This window comes from Pipistrellus kuhlii, unplaced genomic scaffold, assembly GCF_014108245.1.
Source record: "Pipistrellus kuhlii isolate mPipKuh1 unplaced genomic scaffold, mPipKuh1.p scaffold_m20_p_1, whole genome shotgun sequence".
In the NCBI taxonomy this organism is placed as follows: Eukaryota; Metazoa; Chordata; class Mammalia; order Chiroptera; family Vespertilionidae; genus Pipistrellus; species Pipistrellus kuhlii.
Window position 1 is genome coordinate 123,223,247 of NW_023425404.1, and position 19,239 is coordinate 123,242,485.

General features: G+C 41.9%; 1 protein-coding gene across 2 annotated transcripts; it reads left to right on the forward strand.

The window, feature by feature from the left end:
* Window positions 1-345: 345 nt before the first annotated feature.
* Window positions 346-18,865, forward strand: LOC118702292 (aldo-keto reductase family 1 member C15). 2 transcript variants are annotated; one of them, XM_036408061.2, is made up of 9 exons: window positions 358-584; window positions 10,217-10,384; window positions 11,264-11,380; window positions 12,071-12,148; window positions 13,155-13,277; window positions 14,874-14,983; window positions 15,492-15,657; window positions 17,430-17,512; window positions 18,654-18,865. In XM_036408061.2, the coding sequence occupies exons 1-9, from the start codon at window positions 498-500 to the stop codon at window positions 18,694-18,696; spliced, it is 975 nt and encodes a 324-aa protein (XP_036263954.1). In that variant the 5' UTR covers window positions 358-497; the 3' UTR covers window positions 18,697-18,865. The 2 variants fall into 2 exon arrangements, 1 of the variants encoding a protein (XP_036263954.1); XR_004982686.2 differs by lacking the exons at window positions 14,874-14,983; window positions 18,654-18,865 and having other exon boundaries at window positions 346-584.
* The last annotated feature ends 374 nt before the right edge of the window (window positions 18,866-19,239 follow it).

Consider the following 19,239-nt stretch of genomic DNA (forward strand, 5'->3'; position numbering starts at 1 on the left):
TCCTTCAGTGCATGGGCTGACACACTAACTGTTGAGAAACACTGGCCAGGGTTGCTGGTATTTTTGACCAAATGAAGGGTGAGGAACTTAACTAAGGCCCTCTAGTAGAATGAGTGTTTAGAGATGACTAGCCTAGTGACAATTGTGTTTCTTGTGGAATAAGTCTGCTGTGATTATCAAGTACAACTTGCCATCATTAATTGTATGTTGTTTTTTTAACTTAGGAGTCCTGGGTGAGCAGTGCTGGGAGACAGCCTCAGCTCCTGTAGTGTGCAAGACAGTTCTCTAGCTCTTTCTGGAAATCTGTGGCTGCCCAGACTTGGAAGATGCACGAAGTCGATGATTGGTTTCCTTGTGGAATCTGGGCAGTGGCAATCCCAGCCCCGCCTCGCTGGTGGTTGGTAGAAATAAATGATTCTGGAGCCTCGCCTTCCACTTGGCTTGAAGTCAGGAGAAGGAAGGGAAGTCAGCCAGCTTAGCCAGGACTGTAAACGGTGATGGACCACAAACGCACTCATTCTGTGAAACTGAATGATGGCCACTTCATGCCTGTGCTTGGATTTGGCACTCTTGCTTCTGAAGATGTAAGTCAAACCCAGGGGACCAGCAGGTTACATGCAAATAGCCCTACCAGGGCTGGCCTAGTACACAGGTGGCAGGGGGGTGAGGGGGAGGGTTGGAGGGACTCATGTGGCCTCTATTTCACAACCTCTGACTTTGTGCTCAGTGGGATGATGAGCTGTTGCCTCTGAGGAATCAGTCAGATCCGATAATTCTGAGGATGGATTATATTATTATTATTATTGTTGCTGTTATATAGTTATTTAATGTATATGAAATGCTTACCATGTATTTTAAGTATATTACATGCATTATCTTTAATTCCTCAATAACTAGCCCAGGTAAGTCCTATGATTTTTTTTTTAAGTGCTATGATTCTTCTCATTTCTTACTTGTTTAAATTCTAAGCTCTGCTGCACTTCTTGGACCCATCTCCCCCTCAGAGCTTTGTTAGATTCCCTGCTGGGAAGTGGGCCCAGGAGGAGGGGAAACTAACGGGATTTATGGGGCTGGAAGTATTTGCCAGGGAATTCCTGTCCTTGAAACTTGGGTCCTACAAGAAGCCACTATCATTATAGCGTTAGGCCTTCAGAAAGGAAACCTGAGGAGGCACAAGTAACAGTGGAGACAGAATTGTGCTGATCATCAGATCTATTAGCCACATATCCCCATGATGGACTGCAAAGCTCTTAGTGTCCAACTCTGGTCACGGTGGGGAAGAGGCAGTTTTGTGGTTGCCTGGGAGAGATTGCCCCCATAAATGACAGAGATAAAGCCAATCTATCTTAGTAGAGCTATGACATTAAATATCAATAACCAATAGCCACCAGACAGTGAAGTCTGTTTGCAGTGACATAATTATCCATGTCTCCACTTTATAGTTTCAGCACATGGTATGTCTTACATAAATTATATCCAACTTTTATGACTCTCATTAAAGACAGAATAGAACAAAAGATCCCATAATCCCCTCCCAAGAATAAAAATAACATGTGCCTGGTGGGTGTGCTCAATGGACTGAGCATCTCCCCTGTGCATCAAGAGATCACTGGTTAGATTCCTGGTCAGGGCACAGGTCTGGTTGCAGCTACTAGTAGAAGCCAAGTCAGCGGCAGCTGATGGATGTTTCTATTTCTCTCCTGCTCTCCCTTCCCTCTCCCTCTCTCTCTAAAATTTAAAAAAAAAAAAAAGGTTTTGAGAGGGCAGGGCTGGGAGAGGATGAGCTCCTGACTCCACTGTGGGGCAGGGTGGAGTTATCCTTCATTTTGTAACTGGACTCAGCCCAATCAGGGTTAGCTGAGGCAGTGACATCACCACCGACTGGAGTAAAACCCCTGGACTGGGCAAAATTCGTTCTCTCTTCCGCCATGCTGCCGGCGTGAGTGGGACAGAGCACATGCTAGCGTGGAAAAGGCTCTTTTGTTTATTGCATCGGACTCAGCTCCCTGGTGGTCCTTGGGGATCACGAAGTCAGGGCATAACAGTTTTAAAATAGAAGTAACGTGTGCATCTGCTTAGTGAGTACAAAAAGTGCTAAGTGAAATATATAGAATCTTCTTTTGCATATTAATCAGAGTTATTTTTCTAAAAGCAACTTCCCCAACCTTATCAGCAATTTATAGCAGTTCAGGGCAGGAACAAAAAGTAGGGCGCAGCCCTAGCTGGTTTGGCTCAGTGGATAGAGGGTTGGCCTGCGTATTGAAATTTGTGGGCTTGATTCCAGTCAAGGGCATAATCCTTGGTGGCAGGCTTGATCCCCTGCTCTGGTGGAGCATGTGTGGGAAGGAACCAATATGTCTCTTACACATCAATGTTTCACTGTCCCTGCCTTCCACTCTCTCTAAAAATCAATAAAAACATCTTGGGATAAGAATTAACAACAACAAAAAGTATGGTCCAGTGTCCATGCATGTATGTGACTTCTTTTGTTCTGTCAGGTGTGTTTTCTTGGAATCGTGCAAACTCAATGTCTCAAATTTAGTTATTAGGAATTGCCACTGGCCACCTGCGGCAGGCCTTATACATGTCCTGCTGACTTGCCCACAGGCAATGCCTGAGTGGTGAGGGGAGGAGCAGCCACCAGCTCTCCAGGCACCTCATGTATCCATCTGTTCTTGCTATGGAATCTCCTGATCTGGCTCAAGTGTCCTTTCGCCTCAGTCCTTTTACAGCATTTCTGGTGCTGATCAAGGGACTGCCTTATGTAACTACTAGTATGTGAAACTAGACCATTGATTTAGTCACCTCAGAGGCTGAGATAACTATTAGGATGAATAAGCAGTATTTGGCCTAGTGGGAAGAAAGAAACAATGACTTTCTTTATTTCATGTGTGTGGCTCTCAAAAGAACCCATGTAGAATATGTAATTATTAATTAAGAAATCAATTAACCAATTCCATGGTCAAGAGTAAACTTCAACTTGATATAAAAATCTATCCTAGCAATGGGGAGACTTTACACAGATCATAGTTCTGCTTTTCTGGCATTTTGACAACTAGATAAAGACATTGAATGCCTGCTGAACAGCTACCCAACAATGCTTATATCACTAATGCCAGGGGAAGCTGAGGATGTTCAGAAAGAAGGAGGCTGATGTGAGCTGGGGTATTTTGGGGAGGCTCCAAGGAGGAGGTGAGCTGAACTTTAGGAAGGCTGGATGTCAGACACAGACAATCTAATGAGCAGTGGGATCACTCCATTCAAGTAGAAGAGCCACACTTCTACTGAAGTCTTTTTACAGAAGCTCTGATGCTGACCAAGGGACAGCCTCACACAGCCCCTCCCCATATGTGAAACAGAAGACACAAAGGACTGAAGACAGAAGGACAGAAAATTGCCTGGTATAGAGAGAATGGACTTCAGGCAGAGTTCTAATATTTTCCTGGGGGGAAAGAGAAATTTATTTAAAGACCTCTTTTAACACTTGGAATGAGCCCTAGCCAGTATAGTTAAGTGGTTAGAGGATCAGCCTACACATCGAAGCATTGTGAGCTTGCTTCCTGCTCAATGGCATGCACCTTGATTGCAGGTTTGAACCCTCACATGAAAGAGGCAACCAATCCATGTGTCTCACTCACATGAATGTTTCCCTTCCTCCCTCCCTCCTTCTATCCATCCCTTCCTTTCCAATCACTCTGAAAAAAATCAATGGAAAAATATCCTCAGGTTAGGGTTAGGATTAACAACAACAACAACAACAACAACAACAAAAAAAAATTGGGATAAGATTTTAAAATTTTCATGATGCTAATCATGATAGATTATTCATTCAGTAATGAATCTATCTATAATGCAATAACAACAACAGCAAAACTAAGACTTGTAACACAGACTTCCTACACTGCTCCAATTGGGACCAAGGCCTTTCTTGGGTAATCACTGACAGGTCTGATCACCTGGTTATCATATTTTTTCTTGCCTAGTGGTACCGGTGACCTGAACAGTGAGCAAGGGTTTTTCTCTTGAGATTGTGTCCATGAGGCCAAAGAATGAGCTCTGCAGAGCAGAAGATATAAGCAAAAGTGTGGAAAATTATTATAGCAGATTCAGATTCAGACTCCCTTCATGGAGAGGGAGCACAATAATAGGCTGTCCCCTAAAGCCTAGTAGTCCAGGGATATATATTTGCTACAAGCCTGCTTCCATTTATCCAATAGATGCCCACTGCACAAAATTTGTGCATGGGGGGAGGGGTGTCCCTCAAATCAGCCTGCACCATCTCCAATTTGGGACCCCTCAAGGGATGTTCAACTGCCCATAAAGGCCTGATGCTACCGCAATCGAGCCTAAACGGGCAGTTTGACATCCCTCTCACAATCCAGAACTTTTGGCTACCAACTGCTCCCCTGCCTGCCTTCCTGATTGCTTCTAACCACTTCTGTCTGCCAGCCTGATCACCCCCTAACCACTCCCCTGCCAGCCTGATTGATGCCTAACTGCTCCCCTGCCAGCCTGTTTGCCCCTAACTGCCCTCCCCTGCAGGTCTGGTCACACCTAACTGCTCTCTCCTGAAAGCCTGCTCCCCCCAAATTCCCTTCTCTGCCAGCTTGATCATCCTGAACTGCCCTCCCTTGCAAGCCTGGTCCCTCCCAACTGCCCTTTCCTGATGGCCATCTTGTGGTGGACATCTTGTGTCCACATGGAGGCAGGATCTTTGACCACATAGGGGCAGCCATATTGTGTTTTGGGGTGATGGTCAATCTGCATATTACTCTTTTATTAGATAGGATAGAGACCTAGTGCATGGGTAGAGGCCGGCTGGTTTTCCCTGAAGGGTGTCCCAGGTCAGGGTGGGGGGTTCCTGTGGGGTATGGGGCAGCCTGGGCGAGGAGCTTCTGATAGTTTACAGCACATGTGTCAAACACAAGGCCCGCGGGCCAAATCCGTCCTGCCAGGCCTTGCAATGTGGCCCGCACCACGCTGTCATCACTGCACTCCGCTGCGTTTCCATCACAATGACAGTTTATGACTGTTCAGTAAACCATTCGGCCCGCGATTTAGGCTGGATTTTAGATTTTGGCCCCTTCTCTGATTGAGTTCGACACCCCTAGTTTACAGGCTGGCCATGCCCCCCGGTGACCCAAACAGAGGCCCTGGTATCTGGCATTTATTTATCTTCTACAATTGAAACTTTGTGGCCTGGAGTGGAGCCAATCCTTCTGCTAGCTCTGTGGCAGCAGCCCTTTCTGTTGGGACTTATGTATCATCCATAATTGAAACTTTATAGCCTTAAGTGGAGGCCTGGGCCTGCTATGGTGTGTGGAAAGCTTGGCTTCCTCCATTGCCAGGGAAACTTAAGCTTCCCTCCTGCTCTTTGTGGCGGTAGCCATCTTGGTTGGGTTTATTTGCATATCTGCTCCTGATTTGCTGGTGGGCATGATTTTGTGGGCATGGCTTGTGGGTGTAGCAGAGTGATACATATTACCCTTTTATTAGATAAGACTAGAGACCCAGTGTACAAAATTCCTGCATAGTGGGGGTGGGTGTCCTTCAGCCCAGCCTGTACCCTCTCCAATCTGGGACCAGTTGAGGAATGTCTGACTGCTTGTTTAGGCCTAATCCCAGACATCCCTCTCACAATCCAGAACTGCTGGCTCCCAACTGCTCACCTGCCTGCTTTCCTGATTGCCTCTAACCACTTCTGCCTGCCAGCCTGATCACCCCCCAACCACTCCCCTGCCAGAAACCACTCCCTGATAGATGCCTAACTGCTCCCCTGCCAGCCTATTTGTCCCTAACTACCCTCCCCTGCAGGCCTAGTCCTCCACAGCTGCTTTCCCCTGCAGGCCTGAGTCCCCCCACAACTGCCCTTCTGTGCAGAATTGGTCACCCCTAACTGCCTCCCTTGTAGGCCTGGTCTAGCGAAAGGGAAAGTGTTATAGTGTTCAATGATCCCAAGACTGAGGATGGGAGAAACCAGACAATTTAAGATTAAGCTCAGTTCATAAGTATAAGATAAAATTTTGAAACAATTAATTGGAATCAACTCACAGTTGTGTATTATGGAGTCTGTTGAAATATAATCTTTCTCCCTGAATCACCCTTAATCTTATTAAAGACCAATTCATTTATTGTATTAAGTCCAGTTTCAATCTGGCCTAATTGTTTATATGAATACAATAAGAACAGTAATGACAGTACAAGCTCTTTTAAAATCTGTTTTGCTGGAATCCCATGAACGAGCTTTAATGAGCCCCTCAGGGCAAAGAAGCTGAGCCACCCAGTTGCTTGCAATGCAAATGTGGGTGAATTTCCTCAAGTGAATTCCAAAATGTCTTGAGCCTCCTTTCTTGCTAACTCTCGGGAAAGCAGCCTTGGTTCCTTACTTGGAAAGACTGACATTGAACCATGTGACCAAGCTAGATACCAGGGTGTTCTCCAAGGTGTTCATATTGGCTTCAAGTATCCTGGTGACATTCAGAGTCCAAGCATGTCTCTCTCAGACACAACACTCCAGCAAAAGTCTTGGTTAATAAAACTATCATTGAAAACTGGTCTTGCTGAATCCATGCAAAGAAACACATTGCTATGACCTATTTATTATGGATTGCCAAATTCTGGAGGGATTAGGTGGGAGAAAAACATATAATTTACTAAAATGTTTTGTGTCCTTGTATCTAAAAAACAAAGCTCCAAATTAAGAATACCTTTAACAAAAATCACAAAACCTGAATTTTGTCTTCTCACATTAATGAATTCATATGAGAGACCTTGACTTTATTGTGAAAAGCCAATTTATCAAAGCAATTAAAGAGTGCATCTTTATTGAAGAAGCGAAGTAAGTAAACATATACATCTGGCTCATGAAGATACTAGTAGATGAGCCTCCAACCAATCTAAAGAGCAGTCTGGGTGAGAGCCAAAGGTATTACACTGAGTGGCCAGGTTATTATGATCTCTGAACACATGATAATCTGGCCACTCAGTATATGGATTCATGCATGGGCGGGGTCTGGCCAGCCTTGCCAAGGAGGAAGGGACATGAGCAGTTGGCCCATCTGCCTGCTGGTCAAACTCCTGGTTGAGGGGGAAATTTGCACATTAGCCTTTTATTATATAGGATATACTCTGAGTGGTCAGATTATTATGTGTTCAGAGATCATAATAATCTGGCCACTCAGTGTATATACCTTCTTATCTGTAGCTCTCAAAACTGCTCTATTGAATATTCTGGTACAGATCAATTCTTAAGATTCCCTGTTATTATGATTATTATTTTTTATGGTCTTTTCAGAAATCATGAGATGCACCTTTACCTTACCAAGCCTTGAACTGCAGGCCTCTGTGCCTAGGGAGTAAAATGGCCTTTTTTTTTTTCTTTTTTCTTTTTTTTCCCCCTCCCCTTCATTCCTCTCTTTCTATAGGGAGGTTTTTAAAAGTTGTTGTTTTTAACCATTTGCTTTGGGTCCTTGTCTGGGGAAGATAATGATTTGTTAGTTACAAGCTGATTGCAAATTGCCCATATCGTTTGCCTTTGATTTTACTTCCATTTAACATTTTTCCTCATAAGCCTTTTATAATTTTCACAAACCTTTTTCCAATTTTCAGGAATAGCTAATTTTCTGTGCATCATGCTTTTTATTACCTAAATCATATAATTTCCAATTAATAATTCTTAGAAGCCTCAATCCTCAATAACCAAGAAAAGCAAACAACCAGCATTCCTTAGATTGACCTGTATGAACGTATTTTAAATATATTTTATTTATTTTTTACAGAGATGGAGGGAGAGGGACAGAGAGTCAGAAACATCAATGAGAGAGGAACATTAATCAGCTGCCTCCTGCACACCCCTGCTGGGGATGTGTCCACAACCAAGGTACATGCCCTTGACCAGAATCAAACCTGGGACCCTTCAGTCCTCAGGCAGATGCTCTATCTACCGGTCAGGGCTATGAACATATTTCAAACATACTTAGTTTCAAACCATATTCCCAACAAAGCAAAAGACATTATATAGCTCTAAATCCACTTTACAGATTTTTAGCAACAAAGATGAAAGCAGATGATCTAGCAGTCAAAGCTGTAATGAGTTAATCTGATCTGTAAACATGGCCAAGTTTTCCCCAGAAACATACTTTTGAAGAGGTCCCAGGTACTTAAGTTCAAAGGTCCTAAGAACCACAAGGAGCACTGTAGAAAGTGCTGAAGGGCCTAGAGCACTGCTGTAAACCTGAACCCTGCAGTCTTCTTTCATTCTGTCTGGTGATCTAATGCCGGTTTGATGTGGAGAGGTTGAATTTCTGACTGAACCCCCCAAACTGATAACCAGAATTGTGAGTCGAGGTTTTTATCCTGCGGTCATATCATGCAACCCTGAAGCATGAGCTCCGAAGACCAGAAGATTTAAGCAAAGTGTGGAAAATTTATTTCAAGGAGATCCAGACTCCCCTTGTGGGCCTAGGGGTGACTAGGAGGGGTAATAAAAGGCTGTCCCATAAAGCCTTGTAGTCCTGGGGTATATATTTGCTACAAGCCTGCTTTCATATCTATCCGTGTTGTGTCACCTGATTGATTCCTTCAATTGTTCTTGCCCAGAAACTGACCTGAACTTTCTCTGTTTGTATGTGTTCATTCTCTGTTCCTGTCAGGGACCAGCCTGATGGTTGAACTGGGCTGAGGTAGAAAGGTGGGAATTGAGAAAAGAAAGAAAGACAGGAGAGGGGGATCCGGAGGAGTCTGCTGGTAGTCATTGATTGACTGTAGCTACTTTTATTAATTGTGTAATGCCTTTTATGCACAAATACTGAATGGGAGGTCAACAAAGAGGAATGTACTCTCTGTTTCTCTTAATCGATAAGATAGCGTTTTTCAACCGTTGTTCCGAGGCACACTAGTGTGCCGCGAGATGTTGCCTGGTGTGCCATAGGTGCAGACAAGACAAGAATTTTATAATTTTTTACTATTTTGTTTACTTAATATTTCATAATAAAGTAATTATAAAATACTTTCTTTTTGTTTATTTGATTCCTATTCAAGAGAATTACTTTATATATAGTCAATATAGGCACAGAGTTAAATTTTTTAACATTTTCTAATGGTGGTGTGCCTCGTGATTTTTTTCATAAAACAAGTGTGCCTTTGCCCAAAAAAGGTTGAAAAACACTACTCTAAGAGAAAGCAGGAAGCCAAATTCTCGGTAAATATTTACAGACTTCTGATAAGCTATGAAAAGTCGCTCTCATTCTCATTCTGCTGACAATAGGAAAGTGCCATCAAAACAAGTCAGATGAAAACAAGTCAGGGGACACTGTGTGGGAAGGGACTGATTCTTGTTGGTCCCTTCAGAGGCAAGGACTCTGTCAGCTTACACCCGATCTCCAGCATGTTCCTATGCTGAACTTCGTGTTTCTATGTGTTCATACACCTTGTTGCTGCAGGTCCTCTCTTGTTTACTCATGCCTTCTGTTATGAGTCTAGAAACATTTTGTTATTTCTGCATGGTTGGTTTCTGTGATTAGAGTTGTTCAAACTGCTATGTCTGACCCTGCTTATGTCCCACATGCCTTTGTTTTCCACTGAATCTCTGCCTACCTGCCTGTGTTTCATGTTAACCTTCTCAGTACTTGCTAACATTGTTTATTCATGGTTATTACTAGCAGTAGAAGCAACAAGAGCTGCCTTAGTGACTTGTCTAAACTCCAGACATTCTCCTCCCTGCCACCATCACATAGAGGCCATTCTGTCTTCTTCTGAAAAGCAGGATCAAGTACCATCGTCCATATAGTAATCTGCTGTTAAACTCAGGCTCTCCTGGCATGTGAGCCCAGAATGACTAGGGGTAGGTGGAACCCCTTTTTGTGTCACCTGGTAGAAGATTTCCTCCACTGGCAGATGCTAAAATTGAGCAAACGGGCAACATATATTCTCCCAGTGGGAAACATGGAGTGAGGATGAGGGTGTGCCTGTGGAACAAATTCTTTATTGAATGACTTAATTTTCCACGTTGCCTGGTGAAGTCTAATTCATTGCAGATTAGAGGATATATTGGAGTTTAGTCTGTGCCACCAAGGTACAGGTTTGTAGCCAGGGCTTGCCCCATCAAACAGGGAAATGGAAGGCATGTAGAAACAGCTGGCAGACATACTCTTAGGGAAATAAGTTGCATCTCTCTGAGTCAAGGCAACTGCCTACCCTCCTTATTCATATTTTATAGGTTCCTAAGAGCAAGGCCGCTGAGGCAACCAAAGTGGCAATTGATGTAGGTTTTCGTCACATCGATGCAGCATATGTCTATGAAAATGAGGTGGAGGTCGGCAAGGCACTTCGAGAGAAGATTGCGGACGGCACTGTGAAGAGAGAGGACCTATTTTATACCACCAAGGTACTGTGAGTGAGTGACAGGAGGTCTTTGTCAGAGCACATAGGCTATTTGGAAAAAAACAAATACAAAACAAAAATCTCTGAACTTGGTTTGAATAATTTCTTTATCTCCTGATATTGTAAAGTCCCATTATAGAAAAACAAAGAAGAAAAGGATTTCTCTGTGGGGCACAGTTGCTCAGACTCTTGGAACAAGGGTCAGCATTCATATGTAAAACACAAATAAAGACACTTTGCTTCTCCATCTGCTTATGAATTGACTGAGCCACTGCAGAGTGGGTCCACTCTTTTCATCCTTCAGCAAATTCTCTCAGCACATATCCAAGTGAGGTTGACATATTATCCTGAGAGGAGAACCAGACTAGGAAAGACTGTTTCCAAGTCAGTGCTGAATTTGCTGACATTTGTAAAACTTTTCTTAGGTGGAAAACCCTGCTTCCAACACAAAGAGAGCTGAGGTCTCTACAGAGTGGTCCTGTGTGTGTCCACATCAATGATGATTTGTTTTCAGAATGTGGACCTCTCAGCGGTCCTACTTCCACGCATTTCCTATGTAGGGCAGTTGAGTCCATGTCCCCTTGCCTGATATTTCTTGACTTTCCTCTCAGAAATGCGTTTGTTAATCCTTGAAACATTTAGGTTGCTTTTCCTGGCCCATATATACTTTATTGACAGTTTTCTTACAGTCACTCAAATAAATCTCAGTATCCTTATTAAAAGCCTCATTTACAGTAAGTAACATAAATTTAGCCCCAGAACTTCCTACTTTGAGACCACCACAGTGGTTGGTTACTCACTGCTCAATCTCTTAACCATGAAGTTTAATTTTAGTTCCCAAATGTGTGACATCACAAACAATTATTTTGTTTTGTCATTGCAGCTTTGGTCTACTTTCTTTCGACCAGAATTGGTTCGACCTGCCCTGGAAAGGTCACTGAAGAAACTTCAACTTGACTATGTAGATCTATACATCATTCATATACCAATAGCTATGAAGGTTAGCTTTTGTTTTCCTTGTTATGCCCAAGTGTATTTCACATCAAAGAGTTGATGACACTGCCTTCCATGTCTAAGTGATGTGCTCCTCCTATTAAAGAGGGTCTCAAGAAAGCTGAGTTACAAACATAGTAGAAACACAATGAAAGTCTACACCTTTTTAGGGGAAGGGTCCCTTGCTTATGGACCTCTGAGCCCAGTCAAGAGGGAAGCACTGTAAGATGGTCCATATTGGTATACTGGGCTCCTTTGAATATCACAGATGCAGCCTCTCATCATTGGACATTTGCTGAGCACATCTGGTGTTCTTACTATCTCTAAGTTGGGTTAACATAAACTGGAATTAAAACACATTCTTAATAGTAAAGTTAAATCCTATCATCCAAACAAGCCTGTCCTTGGGAAACAAAATCAATTCTAACCGTAGGTGAACTCATTCTTACTGGAATTTTGGGGAAGTGTGTAGACAGGAAAGTGGAGGTAAATTGGAAAGAGTTACTTCAACTGATTTTGATCTTCCTTTCCCTCAATGTCTTCTCTTACATCACACACACACACACACACACACACACACACACACACACATCGCTTAGTAATAACAGCCTCTTGAAAGCTGTGTTACCAAGCTACCTAGGCACGAGGAAGATCATTCTTTGAAAAAATTCTTTCTTCTCCCTTCCCTGTATTCCAGCCTGGAGAGGAGCTTATGCCTAAAGATGCCAATGGGAGATTGATTTTAGAGACAGTGGACCTGCGTGACACCTGGGAGGTATGTACTGCTACTGCCACCCAAAGACAGTGGGATCAGGTGGACATTAGTGCAAGGGGATCAGAAGAAATGAGTTCTGGCTCCATCCATTGTCTGTCCTCAGACATGTCAACAAACTCCTCTGTAGTTTGGTGTTGTCATCTTTAAAGCAGGGAGTTGAACAGGATCACAGCTAAGGTCTACTTTAAAAATGTTTTTATTGTTTTTTATAGGGGAAGGGAGAGGGAGAGATACATAGAAACATCAATGATGAGAGAATCATTGATTGACTGCCTCCTGCACACCCTACTCTGGGAATTAAGCTGGCCACCTAGGTAGTGCTCTGACCATGAATTGAACCTGTGACCTCCAGGTTCATAGGTCAATGAACAACCACTGAGCCATGCCTGCTGGGCACTAAGTTTACATTAATGTAAACTTCTGTGGTCCTAAATAGAAGTTTCTTTGCCACACTTAACTGGTTGAGTCTGTAAACTCTAAAAGAGGCATGTTCAGAAGCAAATTCCAGAGGAGTTAGAGCTCTATCCCAGGACAGATAAACACACCAGAAAGAGGGAAGCTATTGTCTGCTTAGCAGGAGGAGAAAAAGCCTGCCTTCTACACCCCATTCCATACACTTGTTTCACCATCCCAGGAAAGAGAAAGCATAAAAACTTTTAACTAGTGAAAAACCTAAGAGTTCCTCTTGCCCTTAACTATGACACCAGGTGTTACATACCTAACAGCAAATTACACACCACGGAAGAGGGAGGGAGATGAAGAGAGTTTAAAAGCATCTTAATATCTATGTATTGCCCTAGGTGTGCATGTCACAGACTCAAGGACAAAAGCTGTGTGTACATAGCAATAAAGTACAGTAGGAAAAAATATGTCCAAGTGATAAAGCTGTTTGGCTCAGTAACAAAATTATGTATGTTAAGACAGATTTCCAATTTTTACAAAGTTCACTGTCAAATGAAAGGGCTGACCAATACTAAAGATTTGCCTCACATGACCTTCTCCCTAGGCTCTGGAGAAGTGTAAGGATGCAGGTTTAACCAAGTCCATTGGGGTGTCCAATTTCAATCACAAACTGCTGGAGATGATCCTGAACAAGCCAGGGCTCAAGTACAAGCCCGTCTGCAACCAGGTGAGTGCATGACCATGGCAACTGTTTTGCTTTCTGCCCTTCACATCCTCTTTCTTATTTTTTTTTTAATGTGTATTTTCATTGATTCCAGAGAGGAAGAGAGAGGTAGAGAAAGATAGAAACACTAGTGTTGAGAATCATTGATTGGCCGCCTCATGCACGCCCCATACTAGGGATTAAGCCTGCAACCTGGGCATGTTCCCCGACTTGGAATTGAACACTGACCTCCTAGTTCATAGGTCAACACACAACCAGTGAGCCATCCTGACTGGGCCACATCTTTTTTCTTGATTAAGTGTCCCCAAGTTTTTAGCTTGATGCCAACTGCACAGATAATTGTTCTTTTTATAACAATAAGAAATTTCAGAGAAGGAACATGTTGAATGGATCGGGGAGATCATTACTTCAGTTATTCAGAGGTGGGTTGGAGGTTCCCAGGAGATATCCAAGTAGAGATACTGAGTTGGTAGGTGGTAGTGTTGGTCTGGAGCCCAGGCAGGCTGTAAGGGCTAGAGGAGAGGCCCATATTTTGGAGCCATTGCTTTATGGGTGGCAATTGAACTCAGAAAAATGTATTCTCACTCCTAAGGAACTTCAAAGAATGAACAGGAAGAGGGCAGGAAAGTCAGCATTTAAAGATTAGACAAAGAGGCACTGGTGAGAGGATTGAGCAGAAGTTGGTAGATAGGGAGGAAGAAAATGAGACTGTGTGGTGTCAAGGAAACTAAAGAAGACCCTTGAAAAGGTTTGCATGAGACATGGGGTGGAGACTGCTGGCAGCAGCCAGTCTAAGTAGGGATAGAGAAAGAATGGGGTTTTAGGACACAGAGTTCATGGGCAACATAGCAGGGGCAGTTACAGAGTGGTAAGGGGAAAAGCCTTAAAGAGAGCAAACCAGTGGAAAGTGAGGAAATGGATAACTCATTTAAAGAAATAATTTAAAAAATAACAATGCTGCCAATGTCCAATCATTATGATATTATAAAGTTGTATATCCCTTTTTTGAAATAGTTTGAAAAGCATGCAAGAAACCAGGCAAATATTTATACTCTTCATTTTACTTAATTACTTCTAGGAATATATTTGTAGAAAATGATTCATAATGTACAAAACATGTCTCTCACTTCAATATGTAATTGTGAATTCATGAATTTCAACAAATATAGTTACTTTCTTATCAATGATTGAATTGTCATCATTTTAACCAGAAGATGCTTTTGACAACACTTCTTGTCTTTTTTGTCCTCTTTGTTTTCTAGAATGAAAGATGTGCTAGGCTCAATTTGTAGCTTTTCTGTTCATTATTGGGATCAGCCATTTTTCTAAGGAATCTTAGTTTCTTTCTATAGGAAATTACATTTGGAGATCACAAAGCAGGTATAAGTCTTTAATAATTTCAAGAACTAATAAAAAATAAGAAAATCATTTTATCACATCTGAAAACTAATAGCATTTAAAGGTATTTCAGAAGATGCTTGAGAAAATGACCAATCTGGAAAATGTGGTACATATATTAGATATTCATTCAAAGGCTTTTCAAATTTACATGATATTGGTTCATGTATTCTGATACCTTCTGGTCTTGGCAATTCACAGGTGGAATGTCACCCGTATCTCAACCAGAGCAAACTCTTGGAATTCTGCAAGTCCAAGGACATTGTTCTTGTTGCCTACAGTGCCCTGGGATCCCAAAGAGACCCAAACTGGTAATGGGAATATCAGAGTTAACCTCTGTCAGCAACTCTGTTAGTGGTGGAGCACTTTTTAAAATTAAGCTTTCTTTGGGGCTTAGGTAGGGGGTGGGAGGAGGCTGGTAAAGTGGAGGGAAGGAGTGGGAAACATCTGTAATATTATCAACAATAATTTATATACACATATAAAATAATTAAATTAAGCCTTAATATTTTATTATGGAAAACTTCAAACACAAAAAAGCCAACTCAATAGTGTGGTGAGGTCCCTGTCACAGAACTTCCACAGTCATCGCCATTCCTTCATTCTTGTTTCATGTATACTCTAAATCTCGCTCTAAATGTTATTTTATAATATAATTTACACAGCTTGTCATGCATTAATATTGGTGATACAATGTTGATGCACTGTACTAGACACATTTCTCTTGATTATTTTGAGAATTTGGGGGAAAAGGAACAGCACACTTTAAATTTCTGGTCCTATACCCTTCACATCTACATGCTCTGGTTTTGTTTTCAGGGTGGAAAAGGATTGCCCCATTCTCTTGGAGGAGCCGATCTTGAAGGCCATTGCCAAGAAACACAATAGAAGTCCAGGTCAGGTGGCCCTGCGTTACCAAGTGCAGCGAGGGGTAGTGGTTCTGGCTAAGAGCTTCAGTGAGAAGAGAATCAAAGAGAACTTCCAGGTACAGGCTGGCCACTGTCTCTCCAGAGTTAGGAACAGGTGCTGCACTGGGGGCCATCTCTCTTGCCTTTCAGCACTCACCCACGTTCATTCCTTCCCATGCATCTCTCCCCTGTGCTATGGGGGCAGCTTGGAAGGGTGAGGGAGACAGCACTGGCTTCAAAGTCCTAGGTTTTCTGGCCTGTGGGCCCGGCTTTGCTGCTTCCTAGTTGTGTGACACTGAGCACATATCATTGCTGTATTTTTCATCAGTTTTAGGAGTCCTTCCCCGCAGTAAAGCACTTTTAAAACCCTGATTCTTCTTTTTCATCTTCTCTACTGAATAAACTCCTTTTTGTATTTCAATATCAAACCCAAATAGGATTAGCTGCTTTGTTAAACCATTGGTATACCCCAGCACAATTGTGGGTCACTATAGCACTTGGCATGGCGCCGTTAGTGATTTTTTTTCCTTATTAAACTAAAATTGCTTGTTTATATGTCAGTATGCCCTCTAGATTGGGAGATCCTAAATGCAGTTACTCTCTTGAGGTCATCTTTTAACATCTTTTCCCCAGAAGAGCACATGGCAAGTAGGAAACTACATACAAGGTTATAGAGTGACCAAATTAACAAATGAATATATTTTTTTAATATTAATCTTCATGAATATTTCTCCATAAACTCTCCCTCATATATCTTCTGGTCCCTTGGATTAATCAGTGATTTTCAACCTATTTAGTTGTGAACTTCATGAAAAACTATGTAAATTCTATTGTGTTTTGAAGATGACAGCTAACAATTTCATCATGAGTTGAATATTTGCAAAATATGACATTTAGAGCATACTATTTATCATGCATTTGCTTCAAAACATTGAAACTGTATATTTAGTTTATTAAGTTTATGCAAATATTTAATAGGCATATCTAAATTTCATTGTTAAACCCAATCAGAAAAATCCCATTTTATTTTTCAGTTCAACTCAACATGCTAATATATATATGACAACCAAGTCATTTCTGGAGTACATTTTTAAGAAGAATAAAAGATGAATAGATAGATAAAATAGGTGGATAGATCTAATATTTCTTATCAAAGATGTGTCTGCTTTGCTATTAATTGATGCTCCATTAGGGGAGTGTCCATTATATCATCAAGCGAAAACAAATTGGACTTAAGTAAGAGATACTTTATTTGAAAGGAGGCCTTTCTGAATGTTGGGACTATAAGTGTCTCAAAGATAAATCAGAAAGGTTTTTCTTTTATAGGGAAGTAAGCCTGACTAGAGAGAGAATGAGGAGGTGTTGAATATTCAGCAAAAACTTTTCTTGAGGTGAGTAGCTTCCTGAAGAGGCCTTCATAGGGGTTTGCTCTTCCAAAGCTTGCTTAAGCTTGAGGCTCTGTCAAATTGTAGAGTGTTTGTATGGCAGAGTGGAGGCAAGAACTAAAGTTTGATCTGGTCTCAGATAATCTGTCCAGATTATTCAATTATCTGTTTGTTTAGGAGGGAAAAGTTTGTTTTTTCTGTTGGCAAACAACTCAGAGAGCTTTGGAGTCGATGATTTATAAAAGTCTTTCTTTTGTGGAGTGAGCAGAGGAGGAGAGGGAGTGGGACAGGAGCCATGGTGAACCCAGGAGGGGAGTTCTCAGGCTAGTACACCCGCAAGTGATGGCAGCAGATGCTTCCCCAAGTGTTCTCTGGGCCTCTGTCCACCAGGAAGTCCTCATGTTCCCAGGTGGATGGTCCCTGCCTTAGGGGAGATTTTAATGTGATTCTTGCCTTCCTTCCAGGTTTTGGAGTTTGAATTGACTCCAGAAGACATGAAAGCAATTGACGGTCTGAACAGAAATTTCCGATTTTTTAAATTACCATTGTAAGTGACTTGTAGATTGTTTTTCCTGGGTTCTTTCCTGTAATATGTAGGTTAGCAGAGGGACTCAGCTTCCTTAAATAGAAAAGATGGGCCTGATTTCTACTGCAGAAGTAAATCTCGAGCTACCTGGTAACCTCAGACCAGAGGTTTACTCCAGGTTCAATCTCTGACCCAACAGAAATGTGAGCAGGGCCCAGAGCAGACCATAGGTAAAATGGCCAAAGTTTGCATCAGGGTGAATGCATGACTTTGATGCCCTAATTCCTGTGCCTGGTATACATACCCCCACTAGATCTGACTTACCCATTTGACATAAAAGGCTCAGTGCCTACTGCCCTCTATACTTTAGGGGTGCTGATACTATCTAATAAAAGGGTAATATGCAAATTGACCATTATTCCAACACGCAAGATGGCCACCCCATGTGGACACAATATGACCTCTACAAGATGGCCAAAAGGAGAGGGCAGTTGGGGGGTGGGGAGGTGAAGGCCAGGCCTTCAGGGGACAGTAGTTTGGAGGGACCAGGCCTGCAAGGGAGGACAGTTGGGAGCAATCAGGCATTCAGAAGTGAGCAGTTAGGGGAGATCAGGCCAGCAGGAGAGGGCAGTAATTAGGGTGATTGGGCTGGCAAGGGAGAGCAGTTAAGGGTGACAGAGCCAACAGGGAAGGGCAGTTGGGAATGACTGAGCCAGCAGGGAAGGACAGTTGAGGGCAATCAGACTTGTAGGGGAGGGCAGTTAGGGGGACTGGACCAGCAGAGGAGGGCAGTTGGGGGTGACCAGGCTAGCAGGGAAGGACAGTTAGGGGCATTTTTTTTTTAAAGGTTGGGTTTCAAGAGAAAGATCTTAAAACTCTTCTTGTTTGTAAAGCTATTTGTGAATTTGAGAAAATACATTATAAATGAAAAAAATGTGGGAAGTAACTTTCTGCTCTCAGGGCTTTTAAGTCAGTCTGTGATCTTTATTAGGCCTGTCATTATATGCACCTGTCTTCCTAGACCTTGGTCAATAGCAGATCCTGGCACACACAATTTCTCAGAATGCACTCTTCAATGAAATAAAATCAGAAAGGACAAATTTTAATAGGAAAATAAGAACCTGGACAAGTTAGCAAATGATTATCCCTCTTTCTCTTTCAGTGCTGTTGATCACCCCTATTATCCATTTTCTGAAGAATATTGACCATCAACTATCTACCATGAGTTCTTCCTGAATCTCCTGCTTCCAAGGGTGTGCAGAGGATTTCTGCACTTGGGGGAGGTGATTAAAAGCAGTTCTGAAGTTTCATGCTGCTTCCCTGTCTTCTTTTTAAAATTCTTTTTATTTTGTGAAATAATAAATACTTCCAAATAAGGATGTTTGTCTTAATTGAGAATTAAAATAATATATACACAATGACAGAAAATTGGGACAATAAAAGGGAAAGAAAGGAAACAAAGATAATCTGTACTTAGCATATTTATAAATTCTGGAACTTGGGGGCATTTCATTTATGATTTCCCTGTACAAGATATATGTGCTCATTTACAACATTGAAATAATCTTCAACTTACAGGTTGTATACTTTTTTCTACTTAGCATAAGTATTTTCTCCAAGTAACCAAATGTTATTTTAAAATTCCAGTATTATATTTTACTGTTATAAAGCAGCATATCTTATTATTTAATTTAATTTAATTTAATTTAAATCATCTGCCTACATTTTGGCATTGTGATTAGTTCTCA

Coding starts and splice junctions, on each gene's coding strand:
- LOC118702292 (XM_036408061.2), top strand. CDS start 498: ATGGACCACAAACGCACTCATTCTGTGAAACTGAATGATGGCCACTTC. Junction 14,984..15,491: donor TCCCAAAGAGACCCAAACTG/GTAATGGGAATA, acceptor TTTTGTTTTCAG/GGTGGAAAAGGATTGCCCCA. Junction 15,658..17,429: donor GAATCAAAGAGAACTTCCAG/GTACAGGCTGGC, acceptor CCTTCCTTCCAG/GTTTTGGAGTTTGAATTGAC.